The sequence below is a fragment of the Bombyx mori genome, chromosome 13 (genome assembly GCF_030269925.1).
Source record: "Bombyx mori chromosome 13, ASM3026992v2".
Lineage (NCBI taxonomy): Eukaryota > Metazoa > Arthropoda > Insecta > Lepidoptera > Bombycidae > Bombyx > Bombyx mori.
The window spans coordinates 13,660,609-13,674,545 of record NC_085119.1 but is presented as its reverse complement, the minus strand read 5'-3'; the positions used below and the strand labels follow the sequence as shown (position 1 = coordinate 13,674,545).

At 35.2% G+C, this 13,937-nt stretch overlaps 2 protein-coding genes and 1 long non-coding RNA gene across 3 annotated transcripts; 1 reads left to right on the top strand and 2 right to left on the bottom strand.

Moving 5' to 3' along the window:
• Window positions 1-429: 429 nt before the first annotated feature.
• LOC101740233 (inosine-5'-monophosphate dehydrogenase) lies at window positions 430-2,683 on the bottom strand. The gene has a single exon (XM_004927715.5). It carries the CDS (start codon window positions 2,173-2,175, stop codon window positions 637-639), a length of 1,539 nt encoding a protein of 512 aa, XP_004927772.1. The 5' UTR covers window positions 2,176-2,683; the 3' UTR covers window positions 430-636.
• A 4,937-nt stretch (window positions 2,684-7,620) lies between these two features.
• On the top strand, window positions 7,621-9,295 carry LOC134200010 (uncharacterized). The gene is made up of 2 exons (XR_009974748.1): window positions 7,621-8,202; window positions 8,401-9,295. It is a non-coding gene; the product is annotated as an uncharacterized LOC134200010 (long non-coding RNA).
• Window positions 9,296-12,566: 3,271 nt separating this feature from the next.
• On the bottom strand, window positions 12,567-13,864 carry LOC101740370 (GATA zinc finger domain-containing protein 14). Its single transcript, XM_004927716.4, has one exon. The coding sequence runs from the start codon at window positions 13,645-13,647 to the stop codon at window positions 12,637-12,639; it is 1,011 nt and encodes a 336-aa protein (XP_004927773.1). The 5' UTR covers window positions 13,648-13,864; the 3' UTR covers window positions 12,567-12,636.
• Between the last annotated feature and the right edge of the window lie 73 nt (window positions 13,865-13,937).

The window sequence follows — 13,937 nt, the reverse complement described above, 5'->3', positions numbered from 1 at the left end:
AGCTCATAGATATATGTAACTAGAATGTCGCCACTCTTATATGAGATCGAAGTCTCAATTGCATAACAGTTGTCTTATACTCTCCAAATTCGGTACCTAGCAGAAATAGTGTAGTTACCCGATGAGACTAAAAACACATTAGTAAGTCAGGAGTCCTGCTAGTGGATCCGTTAACCGCCTTTTCTGTAACCACAACAAGAAATAGGGTGCTACTCTTCTAGGTCAATTACTAGAGCCAATTAGTAACAAATACTCCCAAATGTTCTGTTTTCACCAGAACCATTTACACACAACATCCAATTTGTACTGAACTATTTTCGTTTATTGAGTTATAGTAATACAATTAGAAGAAGCCTTCTAAATCAAAATCAACTAATGGGATTCCTCATTTCCAAGCTAAGCAGGTAAGTAGGAAGAAAACAAAATATGTTTTGTCCACATATTTAATGCATAAAATATACAAAGTGTGTGTAATTATTTATATCAAGTAAAACACAATACATACAAAAAAACCATGGAATATGTTCATTATATAACAGATATACATTAAAAATTTCGAAATCTTTACATACAAAATCTTTCAATTTGTTTTATTAGAGCTCAACAGTATTTCATCTTATCACATATTTTTGACACTTAAAATAATCTTTTCTCATAAGAGAACAGACCATGGACATTGCCTTCCAGTTGGGCTGAGTAAGTCCTTTTCATGAATCTCAGATCTCCAGAATGACTCATTTCACGCAACACACTAACAGATCGAGCTCCAAGATCTTGGCAACTGTGTTGCATGCCGGCTTGCAAATAAGGTAGGAATCTTAGTACTGAACCTTTATCAACAATACTACCACTAACTCCCTGAGCAACTCTATGTTTGTCAGATTCTTTGTGGAAGTATCTACTCATAGCAGATCCTTTACCATCTTTACTTTCCATAGCTTCTAAGCTTCCCATTCCTCTGTATTTCTTGAGCCGAACTCCATCAGAGAAGAAGTATTCTCCAGGGGCCTCAGATGTCCCCGCAAGGAGTGATCCCATCATTACAGTCGATGCCCCAAGGGCCAATGATTTAATAATATGACCAACTGACTGAATTCCACCATCGGCAATGACTGGTACATTAAAATGACGAGCATAGGAAGCTACTTGGTACACTGCAGTGGCTTGAGGACAACCACAAGCCATCACTTCTTGTGTGATACAAATAGAGCCACTACCCATTCCGACTCTCAAGGCATCAACTCCTGCGTCAATTAAATTTTTAGCTTGCATTCTTGTCACTACATTACCACCAACTACCTGTATTTCTGGATAAGTTTCCTTTATGTATTTTATCATCTTGATTTGGTAGGTTGAATTTCCCTGAGATGAATCGAGGACAATCACATCTACACCATTGTTCACAAGCAACTTCAGCCGTTCTCTGTCTGTATCACGAGTCCCAATTGCCGCCCCTACTAACAATTGCTTGTTGGAATCTTTAGATGCATTTGGATAACTTCTCGCTTTCTTTAAATCAGTTCTAGCAATCAATGCAACAAGTTCACCATCATTATTAATGATTGGTAATTTTCCTTTTTTGCTCTTCTCTAATATGTAATTAGCATCTTGTAAAGTGACACCCAATTGTGCAGTAATCATATCATTTATGGGAGTCATTACTTCTTTCAAACTTAGGTGTGGGTCCCCTTCTCTAAAATCAATGTCACGAGATGTAACAATGCCAATTAGACGTCCACCAAGTTTACCATTCTGAGTGATAGGATAGCCAGTGAATCCGTTCTTCTTCTTAGCTTCCAAGACATCAGCGACTGTGTTCTCAGGACCCATGCAAACGGGGTCTCTAATAAATCCATGCTTATACTTCTTCACTTTGTGAACTTCATTAGCTTGGTATTCTGGAGTACAGTTGTGGTGTATAATGCCAATTCCACCGCAAAGCGCCATGGATATGGCCATGTCAGCTTCTGTCACTGTGTCCATTGGAGTAGACACTAGAGGTGCTTTTAACAGAATTTTCTTAGTGAGTGGAGATGTCAAATCGACTTCTTCTGCTGTAAAATCTATATATCCAGGCAGCAGTAAGAAATCGTTATATGTAAGTCCTTCACTGTTAGCGAAGGTATCCTCAGCAGATAACCCATCTCGGAGGTCGCCTTCCGTCTTTAATGACATTTTTTTCGTACGTGATATATTTCTTCTCTAAATCAGATTTTATTTGATTTACCAATACTGGCAAAGTAATTAGAAAAGCAGGTAAAGTTGTTTCTCTTGAGAATATCCACACGTGGTAATTGTCTTTTAATAAGCGAGTCCGTTTATTGTTTTATTAAATATGTTAACTTTTTTAAATCAGTTGTTACAACGTTTAAATTCGTAATTAAACACATTAGTATCAATAAAGAATAAAAAAAACGAATATTTTGTCAACTTTATAGCACGAGCGCCGGCGAAATGCGAAACGACAAGCACAAGCACTCCTTTTCTTTCGCATTACCCACAGACTATTGTGTGACTATGTGTCTGAGTGTAAAATCCAAATTCTATGTGTGCAGATTACCTAGAGTTAAAGACTCATACTATGAATTACTATATTACCGTACAATGGGGTAAATACGGACAAAATCGACCTTCAGATTGAATTTTAAAATAGTTCCAATTAAATAGTCACTGCTCAACCAAAGAAATAAGTTGAGTCTTGATCGCACCTAGGTGATAAAAACCGTTACATTATTTTAATTATTCATTTTAAAGAAATAATGGGTAAAATAATGGCCGTCCCAATTTACCCAGCGTCCGGGGTAAATTGACACGGTTAAGGGTTAAATTGGGATATTTGTAAGGGTTGTCAACTCGCAGTACTGCGATATATAGGTAGGTGCCATATAATTATTTATATGGACCGAAATGATGAATACAATCCATAATTTAAGCACAATACACAACATAGTGTAAATTAAGCTGGTTTCTATTCCGAAGCGATGTGACATGAATGATAATCAACAATACAATGATCAAAAAAAGTATGTGCATGTTATATTTTAGAAAATTATTATTTAATTTCCTTAAAAATCACAACTCTGAAACAAAATCATAAAATAGAATAAAAAATAGAAAACAAAAGGACTGGAAATGCATTAATACAATTTTATTTAATCAACATTTTCAAAATGATCTTTGAGCAAGAGTAAGATATCAGGTGAATAAGATAAAAAAACAGCTTTATCTGATTACTGCCAATAATAACAAAAATAAAAGAAATTCTTTCTAAGCGAAATAACTAAACTCAATTAATTCACTCACTCATAATTGGATATCTCGGATTTTTAATTAATGTTACATTTAAAATCTGAGGCCTGTTTTTATTTGTGTGTGTTCGTTGTGAATGTTAACAAAATCATGATTCGACGCGTGAATAGATTCTGAAATAACAAAAGTTTTGATTCGTTTGAGTTCTTTTAACTTTTAATTTTTTTTATTGCTATAAAGAACATACGACCGGGCAGATATTACAAGGTAAATGTCGCGAAAAAAAGTAATTATATATATACTTTTCTTTTACCTATAATACTTACATAAACTAACTGATAAACACATTAACCTTCTTTACATCACGCAATTAAGTGATAGTATAGGCTAAAAAATCTATTATAAGATATCAGTGACAACCCTAACAAGCCATCCCTATTTTGTCTTTTGGCGTTCCAATTTTGTGTTTTCTCGTCCCTAATTTTTCCAGTCTCGTTCCAAATTACCCTACATACGTCCCAATTTTCCCCAAAAAGAAAGGAAAAAATATACATTTTTTATTTTGTCGAAATATTGTATTTAAAATAAGAATATTGCAACTTACCGTTTGTTGTGGTATTTCCAGGTGTATTAAAAACTTATATAAACTGTGATCTTATTGAAAAAACAACGATAATATTACTTTTTTTAAAAGTTCTTTAAGCTGTTTCAAAACGCACTTTTCAACCACTATTTTCAATTTAATTTGACGAATTTTTGGGACCAACTTAACTCATATTTAGTACTTCCATAGTTAACTTGGCTTTTCTTCTATACATTGATAAATATTAACATAAACAAAATTAGGTAGATTCCGTGCTACAGGTACTTTGAGAATCTTCCGCAGGTTTGTCCCAATTTACCCCAGGATCCCAATTTACCCCATGTCATGGTACCGATAAGTTACAGTGAATGGGCTGTTGAGAAATGTGGATTATTCCTATTGGACTATGAGTAACTTTTTTGAAATATTTAATGGCCTGGATCTTTCTTTCCTCGGTATTTTAGTCGAATGTTATTTTAGTGTCAGCATATTATGTCGTTTTGTGAAAAGTTGGAGCAGAATGTTTTTATTGGTAGGTAAGGCGTATTGTAGGCTCGCATGGATATGTATCCAACACTGTATTTATTTCCGCTGCAAAGCAGTCGTACTTTCCAGTTTCAAGTAGGTATACAATACAATTAATTGTAATAAAGTAGTTTTCATAGATAAATTCAACTTCGTCATGGATTTTTGATGTGAAACATCTATAGCCGCACGTAAAACCGATTTCTGGCGTGGCGGCGCCATATGATGGTATATATATACAGTCTATATGCAGTAGTGTGTACGGTGTGGCCACGCGTCGCCATGCGCAATCGACTGTGCGATTCTCTCCCACTCGAGCCAGCGTTAAGTCATCTCTCTCGCTCCACTGAGCTCAGATACCTATAGTGTATACAGTGCTGTTTACTACAGTACACATAACCTGTTTTTTTACTTGAAAACAAATTATTTTTTCGTAATATTTTATTTTATCTTTATGACATATTTAGTTCTTATCACAATCTGTTCTTTTCTGCATATTACTTTTACAAAATAATGTCGATGTTTCACATCTGCCAGGCGTCCCGTGACGGCTCACATTTTTTTTTGTCATAATTAAGTGTAAAATACTTAATTTATAAGAGTCAATTGCGACTCTTTTAAGTTTGTCTAATTCTGTAGTATGAACCAAAAAGTATGTAAAGTTTAGAATATCTAATATCTTTAACTAGTCTGTGACAACGCAAAAGGAGTGTTTCTTCTGGACTTTTTGGCGGGAACGCGAAGAGTGAAGTTGTGTGATTTGTTTTATTTTGTCTATTTAGTGTTTCTTCAGGTTTAAATGTCTAATGACGGTGGTTTATTATCTGTTTAGTATCTGTGAAAGTGCAAAAATATGCGAAAATGAAACAAAGCCGCTGAACGTAACTTCTCGGGATCCTCCAAAAAGTCCATTGAAAAATTCTCATCCCATATCATCTCATCATTTCTTCTCATTTCGTTTTCATTTTCATTTCATTTCAGTTTCATTTCATTTTATGCCATGTTTCATGTTAATCAATTTCATTTCATTTCATAATATTATTTTTCATATAAAAAAAGTTTTTATTAAAATTAAAATAAGACTTGACCTAAAGGTCTTAGTTACCGGGCCTTAAAATCCCTTCAAAAAAAGTGTTTCTTCCAAATTCAAAGTATGGAGGGTAGAGGGAGGTACGGAGAACCGTCTCATATGGGAGAAGCTTGAAAAAGTGTCCCACTTTCAGCACTAAATAACAGTTCAAAAATCCTCTCGAATAGCGCTAGCATAGGCACAGGAAATGATATGAATTGATCAGTTGTTATTTGATTGAAGTATACTGAGTTAGGAAATTTAATATATTTAATGACTAGAGTAGTTAGTGACAGTGTATTAACAAGACCTCACACGTTTACGTAGTCCAAACTATTTTCGTCAATATAACCTAAAATTATTGTTATAGTAAAACGTAGAGACATCGACTGCATTTTCTTATCAGCTTTAAATAAAATATTTTTTGTGATTTTGTAGTGCTTACAGTTCTTTCGTCCTTTTTATTTCTCTATATCTCATTATAATAACCTTCAGCGCCTTTTTTAAAATTTACCCGGTTGCTAAGTACTGTAGCGCCAGCCTTATTTAGCAGATTTTAACGGATACTTTTTCACACACAGAGACGGTTCTCCTTACCTCCACCCTCCATACCTATAGATTAACATACAAAGCTATTATACTTAAGGTAAATAATAATAAAGCTATTACACTGTGTGGGCGGTCTTCCACGTGGTTCGTTCTACAAATCAAAATTTCCATGACGAAAGTCGCACGGTGCGTTCATTAGCAGTCCCTTCTCCAAACGCAACATTGATATTGCGAGCTGTTTCTGCAGCGTTAGTTCCGCGTCGGAACTCGTATTTAAAAATCACTCGAATTTTCGAAGTATTCATGTTTCTTGCCTAAGCTGAATAAAAAAAACAACTGAACATCGATAATCGAATGTTGCACATTTTTTAAAAGCAGAACTTCAAAGGTACCATTTGAAAAAAGTTTCACTAAAAAATCTCAGAGCAATGAAGGTTTTATGTCAATTCGAAGTACCTACCTATTACAATAGAACGGGAATTTCATACTTTAACCTCTAATATTTATGATTAACATGGATAAAGCCCGTCATTGTGAATGTCACACTTTTTTTGGGACGTTAGTGTTACTGGTGGCTCGGAGGCCATTTCAGTTTGACCAGGACACGCGAGGCGAGCACGGGCGCAGGGCGAGCACGGGCTCAGTTACGATGACACTGCTTAGAACAGCCCGTGCGCCTTCGGAGGAGACCTAACAACTCAAGGGCAGTCGGTTCGCGAATGGGTTTCTAAGTTAGCTTCATAGATACTTCATAGTATGCAGTGTAGAATCAGTGGTTAGCTCGTAGATGATAGGTATAAGTAGCTTACAATAACACTTAATTTAATTAGCTAACTGCCAATCAAAATGAGCCTAGATTAACAAAAGCTCAGGAAAAAATGAAATGACTAAGAGGAGTATGAGTCACAATATTAAAATTAGTGTCGAATATAAATAGTGTAAAAACAAACCTCCGTCAATGCTATTTTTAAATGGATTGGGGCACTAGATTTGCCGTAATTACTGTATCATTGAGCTTAATTTCATACAAATTACCTTAATCTTCTACAAATTACCTGAGCTTCTACAGCAGAAGTGAACTTGAAAAACCGGCTAACGAAATGCCAGAATTGGTCAAAAATACATTAGGGGGTCATATATTATTTCTTTGGCGCTAATGGCGCCACTACTGCTTGCACATCAGAAAGCTAGAAGATTATCGAACAGAAGTTGGACATTTAGATCAACATTTCATTTTGAAAGTATGTTCAGATAAATAAATTTTAATAAATTTGAATTAAAAATAATGTAAGAAAAATGATTTTATTGTAAAAAAGCGTGGGGTGCTTTTCAGGATATTATCAAAATAATCCTTATACTCATATCTGTTCATAAAATATTAATAACTACTGATACCATGCACCCCACGCTTTTTTTACAATAAAACAATTTTTTCTTACACCATTTTTTAATTCAAATTTAATTTTATAAAAAATTATTTTCTGTTTTTTAGTTGGATTTTCTATATAAAATCGTATTCTGTTAGTTTATTTGAAACTATTATTTATTTTTCATTTTTTAGTTGAATACCAACTTTTAAAAAAAAAATATCTATTTTTTTTAATATTGAATTGTTATCGGTCCTTATTAAGTATACCAAATTTCGTTCAAAATCAAATTCAAAATCATGTTCAAAGATTCCGTTATACACATACATACTAACATACTTACGTCTGAAGCTAAAAAAAGCGTTTGAAAAAAAATATTAAAAGTTTAACGTCTTTCTGTTTTCTAAATTTGAGTTTTTCTCTAGTATAATTGCTTAATTTATTTATTACAAAGACATTATTGTTAATTACCCATTTTGTCAAAAGTCTGTTAAAAAAACTCGATTTTATTCATAGTAATGTTTCCGTAAACTTAAGGACATTTCAATAATCAATAACCCTGAAAACACAAACATCAACCATTTACTCAGTTTCCAAAAGGTCCTTGTCATAGATAATACACTTGTCCTTGTAGCTATTATTTTCTGGTGGAAAAGCTTCGATCAATACTACTAGATTCGCGATTAGCGCTTCAAAAACGGCCCGAAAAATAAGACCACAAATAAATTTGTGGTCTTATTTCAAATTAGTATGGTCCAATCATAGCCAACACTAAGACGTCAAAACGCTGCACTGCGCGTTCAAAAACTGAGTAAAAAACCACCGTAACACCAAGGTTTTGGAAGGAATATCTTTTTTTGGTAAATTTATATTATTAAGTGTTTTCCATAAAATAATAAACACAATTATATTGTAAATAAAACACAATTTACGAATATTGTAATTGTTTGGCCAATGTTTGCAACAAGGCACCAACTATTGTAACAAACATCACCTATTCTTGAACAGGGAATGCATAGAGTAGTTTTGTTATTTTATAATGTTATTTTTGTTTGTAGATTTTCTAGTAGCCCCTTGTCGCTGTGCACAATGGATATATATTGTCGCGAAAGAAAGAGGAGAAGAAATATAGAACCCTTATAAAAATTCTAGAATTGTTCAATGGTGGTGGCAAATCAATGCAAAAAAGTATTAAAAAAACTTTATATTATGTATGTGTAAATATTTTAAGCGTATATGCTGAAAAGGATTTGTTTTCTGGGGGAAACGAACACAGCCATAAAATAAGCCTAAATTAAACTGATTATAGAAAAATTCATTGATATAAGATTACATTATATTTGTAAAAAAGAAACCGCTCATATAAAAATGACTTCTAAAAGACAGCTTTATAACAAACTGAATCTGTTTAAAGGTAATTAAACCTACATTATTGTTTTAATTACTTCTGTATAAAGAATACGTGGAAAACATGTTTCGTGTTTCCTTTCATATTTTTTTTACTTTATTCAATTTTATTTTTTATCACCTATTTGTTGTAATAGCGGCAATGTAAAATATTATCTACTACTTTTTTGAATCGGTCAAAAATAGTTGCGACCATACAAAACAAACCTAAAACAAATATGTATATTCTGCAACTCTATGTCTTTCAATACTTACTGTGTTCTGAGCATTGAAATGTAATACCAAGAACTACATCTAGTTCCACAATACAATAAGCACGAAATTTTAAACAAATATTTTTAACCTTATAAATTAGGCTTTATGTATCATTTTAGAATAAATATTTTTGTACTGATGACTTTTTATGTTCAAGTGACATTTTAAATTTATTCCATAATATTCTTTTTCTGACGAAAGGACCTAAATACATATATTTTGCAATGGTAATTAAACTTTATGTTTAAGTATTAAGGTTTATAATAAACTGAAGTCGTTAACATTATTAAACTTTTTTCTAAGAAATGAAGATGTTTTCGTGTCTGCAAACGTGGCCACTGCAGCGTCTTATTTTTGTTCCTGATCCTTAATCTAGTACTATTATTGATCGAAGTGGAAAAGCGAATAGTAGAGCTATGTTGTTAATTTAGCGTTTCTTCATAAAATAATGATCACATATAAAATGTTTAATATCTCTGAAAGTTTTTTTTTTATATATTTTTATTGCTTAGATGGGTGGACGAGCTCACAGCCCACCTGGTGTTAAGTGGTTACTGGAGCCCATAGACATCCACAACGTAAATGCGCCACCCACCTTGAGATATAAGTTCTAAGGTCTCAAGTAAGTTACAACGGCTGCCCCACCCTTCAAACCGAAACGCAGTACTGCTTCACGGCAGAAATAGGCAGGGTGGTGGTACCCACCTGCGCGGACTCACAAGAGGTCCTACCACCAGTAATTACGCAAATTATAATTTTGCGGGTTTGATTTTTATTACACGATGTTATTCCTTCACCGTGGAAATCAATCGTTGAGTACGTATTTCATTAGAAAAATTGGTACCCGCCTGAGATTCGAACACCCGGTGCATCGCTCAACACGAATACACCGGACGTCTTATCCGTTAGGCCACGACGAAGTCTGGAAAAATGACACTTAAAATTGACTTGGCTCGAAAGAACCAACCACTTCCACTTGACTCCTTAAAGAAGCGGTACAAATTGTCGATAATGCCATTCTCACAAACCATTAGGAATCACTCAGTCTATAGATGGATGGTGAATGAATCAATTCTTTGAGATGATGACGCTACTTCGTCTTCATCATCGCATCGCTCGCGATGGAGCTGAGTTTATACTACCATACCACCTAGAGCAACTGCGTCCATGCATAACTATATCCTAGGCTGGCGTTCATTATCGCCAGTGACCATGCACCATAAGATGGACCGCATATATGTTCATCTGCCTTTTTGTTTGGTTTGGGGGCCAAACCTCAAACGAGGTCCCCGTGTCCAGGCCTTGCGCCGAGTTTGTGGGACAGGACGGTCCACAAATGTTTGTAGTGGACCGCGGGCCCAAGGTATGGAATTTAGGGCCATACCCACAAAATGACTACTCTGTACTCTCGTCCAAGCATCCGGTCTCCTCCGAAGCCACCTCAAGGACGTTTGGTTGACGGAGACTTTGAGGCGAATCGAAGGCTCCGTATGTCAGCTGTATCGGCAAGGCACGCTGTCAAGCCTCTCAGGTGATGCCGCTGGTGTCCTGGGATACCTCTTAGTTAGAACCAGCCTGCCGGGTCGGGACGCGGTAGTCTTTTCACGAAGACTTATGTGTATTATCTATGACAATGACGTTACTCCTCGGCGGCGCGCTAAAGTGATCCTCGTCTAAAGACATTTTTTTTGTATCATATTATCCTCCAATTGACGGTCAAATATTTTATGACATGACATTCGACTTAAAACTATCAAGGTTGGATTCGCTCATAATTTACAATTTGTTTGTGCTAAAAAGTTGACCAATCTACGGACGAATAGTATTAATAATATTGAATAATCTTATCACTGACTTCAATTACCAAGGTGTGGGATTTATCCATATTTTGGAATTTAAATTATGTTACTCGCAAGAAAAGTTGTCTCATCAAATTCTTCGTTTACCGGAAGTCTAGGTATTTAAGATCAATGAACAATTTTATTTGGTTTTATATTTTTTTTAATAGAAACAATGCAGAGATCGATAAACTTAAAATAAAATCTTAATCTTTTCATAATAATCTGTTAGTGTTTGTATAAATTTATTTACCTACTCTGAGGAATTGTTTGAGACGATTCCTTCATTGCCTTTTTACCAATGCACATCTCGCCGTTGGAGCAGAGTTCATCTTATTAAATATCTGTAATGGCTGCGTTTATCGACAATACTTTTCCAGAGATATTTTTTTGCCACGTACGGTCCTTTTACTGTCGATCCTTAAATTTATAACCTCAAATGGAAATGGCCATTCGAATATTTTTGTTCTGTTCATAAAATACTTTCATTACTTACTACTTGCAGTTCCCGAATCCCTGGATTTTCCATTAACTAGCACAAAGGCGGCTGTTCGGCGGCTGACTTCCACAATTGCGACATTGCGACAGAAACGAGGATGTTGCAAAGGATAAGCGACACCGTTTGAGTGAGATAGCACCTTGAACTCTGTTTTTTATTGCCCTTGTAGGCAGACGAGTATACTGCCCACCTGATGGTGAGTGGTTACCGTCGCTCATGGACGTCAGCAATACCAAGGGCAGAGTCTTTAAAACCTTATTAGACAACGTCACGCGTAAGATGTTGAACGTCAACGATTCGCAAACGGCTCTATGTCTGCTCACCACTGTCGGGCTAGGATCCCCAGGTCGAGGCCATCGAGGGGAGACTGAAGTTTTTCAACTTACTCTCCTTCTAAGTAGTTTCAAGTGACTGAGTTTCAAGAAAGACTCATTTAAGTTCTCTAATTGGCTTGACAGAAAGCTGCGCTTCAACATTCTCTTAGTTTTGGCCTAGACAAGGATGTGTAGCACGTGGCACTGAGAAAGCTTACCCCTCGAAAGAACTATGAACATTCTGATTCCTACACGCCTAGCCGGATACAGAGAAGTAGCCGTTGGAGATTGCGATAAAACTTTTACGAAATCTATAGGATGTTGCACATTTCGAGCGGTCTTAATGTTTGTAAGGAAAAACTAAAGTCTAAATACGCTTTCAGACAAGGACATTATCTGACCGCAGAACAGAACTAATATAAAAAGTAAAACTGAATCGTGGATACGATGTCTTACAAAATAGTTTACTATGTTCAATCAGTTCGATTATAAGTTTTAAGGCCGATGTCGATAAAGGATGCAGGTCGTTCTCAGAATTCTCATACTAATAATAAACATAATAATTAACCCATAACATTACGTGTTAAGTATTAGCAAAATTCTGATTTGCGTGTTGTTAAGGTGGTTTTTTCCTTAAAGGTAATGATAGGTAGCAACATAACAGTATTAATTTTACCATGATCTCATCATAATGTTTATAATAAGCATTATCTACTCATAATTATGAAGCCCATATATGCGTAAAAATAATACGAAATACATATAACAAATGGTAATTCATTGTAGAAAACAACTTTTTTTTGTTGAGTTAATTTACGAAATTTCATCAAGTCTATGTCAGGTTCACGATACCCTTGAAAATTTGTGGTTTTGTGGTGGTGAAGATTCGCTGTTAACCGAAAAACAAATGGTTAAAATGAAAATTAATTTATTTACACTAATAATATTTTAAGTAAGTACATACCAAGAAATTAAATGGTTTTATTGGTCTTTGAATCTTATGTCTATGGCGTATTCGTCGTCTTCATCAGCTGGTTTTGGCTTGTCGTTTGTGTCTCTTTTAGGCGCTGTTACTTCGATTTTGTCACCTCCATATGTATATTCATTAGGATTCAAAGGAATAAATAACGGTTGATCGGGATTCTTTGTTGTTTTTTCGATATTAGAATTTTGATTTCCGTTCTGCTCGTAGTTTGGAGTCTTATCTGGTTGCTTAGGATTTTCTGTGGTTGGCTTAAAGTTAATGTGGTTTTGTTGTCCGTTATTATTGTCATCGTTACCATTGTCCTGTTGATATGGATCGTTGTTGAAATTTTGATTGTTGTTATTAAAAGGAGGACGATAATTTTGTTGATGATTCGGTGTTGTCGGTCGATGATTATTGTTTCCGAATTCAGGTTGGGGTCTTCCGTAGTTGTTTTGGTTTTCATTATGGTTGTTTTGTCCTCCGTATCCTGGCCGGTTCAAATTATTTTGATTACCGTATTCAGGCTGTCCGTTTAAGTTGTCTTCAGGGCCGTGATTGTGATTCATGTGGTTATTTTGTCCATTAGGGTTCTGGTTTCCATAAATTGGCTTAGGATACTTGTTGCCAAAATTATGTGGTCCTTCGTAGTTGGGATTATCGTTTTGATTATTATGATGATGATTATGCGGACGATGATTGTGAGGACGATGTGGGCGTTCGTATCCGTTTTGTCCGTTCGGAGGTCTGTATCCGTTGTGGTTGGGTGGGAATCTATCTTGCTCCCCATAATTTGGTGGTTCTTGATTAGGTTCGCTCGGTATCTGTTCATGGTTTGGTGGTGGTCTCTGTTGATTCACGCCAAACTGTCCATGTACGTTGAAGTTAAAAGCTTGTGATAGTCCCCCGAGAACGGCACCCTGCACTTGTTTGTGCACATCGTGAGCCCCGCTGAGGATACCGGTAATTAGCCCACCATTGCATTCACTGACTACTAATAGAACAAAGATTACGATTTTTTTTCTCATGGTTATTATTTTATAATGCGTGCACTTGGCCTTGGCGAGAGGACTTAGTGCGATGTATTCTAATGTCCGACTGGCTCGCTCATCTTCACGTTTTATCTGATATTATCATAAAAAAACCTGTTTGGACGCAGCTACAAACTACAAAATACGTTTTTACTTATTTAATTTAATAAGTGTATGCTTATAATACGTATTCAATGTTTGTTCTGTCATTTATTAGCCACTCGGTAAGTTGATTCGGAAGGCACTAAAGCTATATTTTAGAAGATTTAATTTAAAAAAAAACAATG

Bases quoted from the DNA above. Each gene is read 5' to 3' on its own strand.
- LOC101740370 (XM_004927716.4), bottom strand. From the start codon at position 13,647: ATGAGAAAAAAAATCGTAATCTTTGTTCTATTAGTAGTCAGTGAATGC.
- LOC101740233 (XM_004927715.5), bottom strand. From the start codon at position 2,175: ATGTCATTAAAGACGGAAGGCGACCTCCGAGATGGGTTATCTGCTGAG.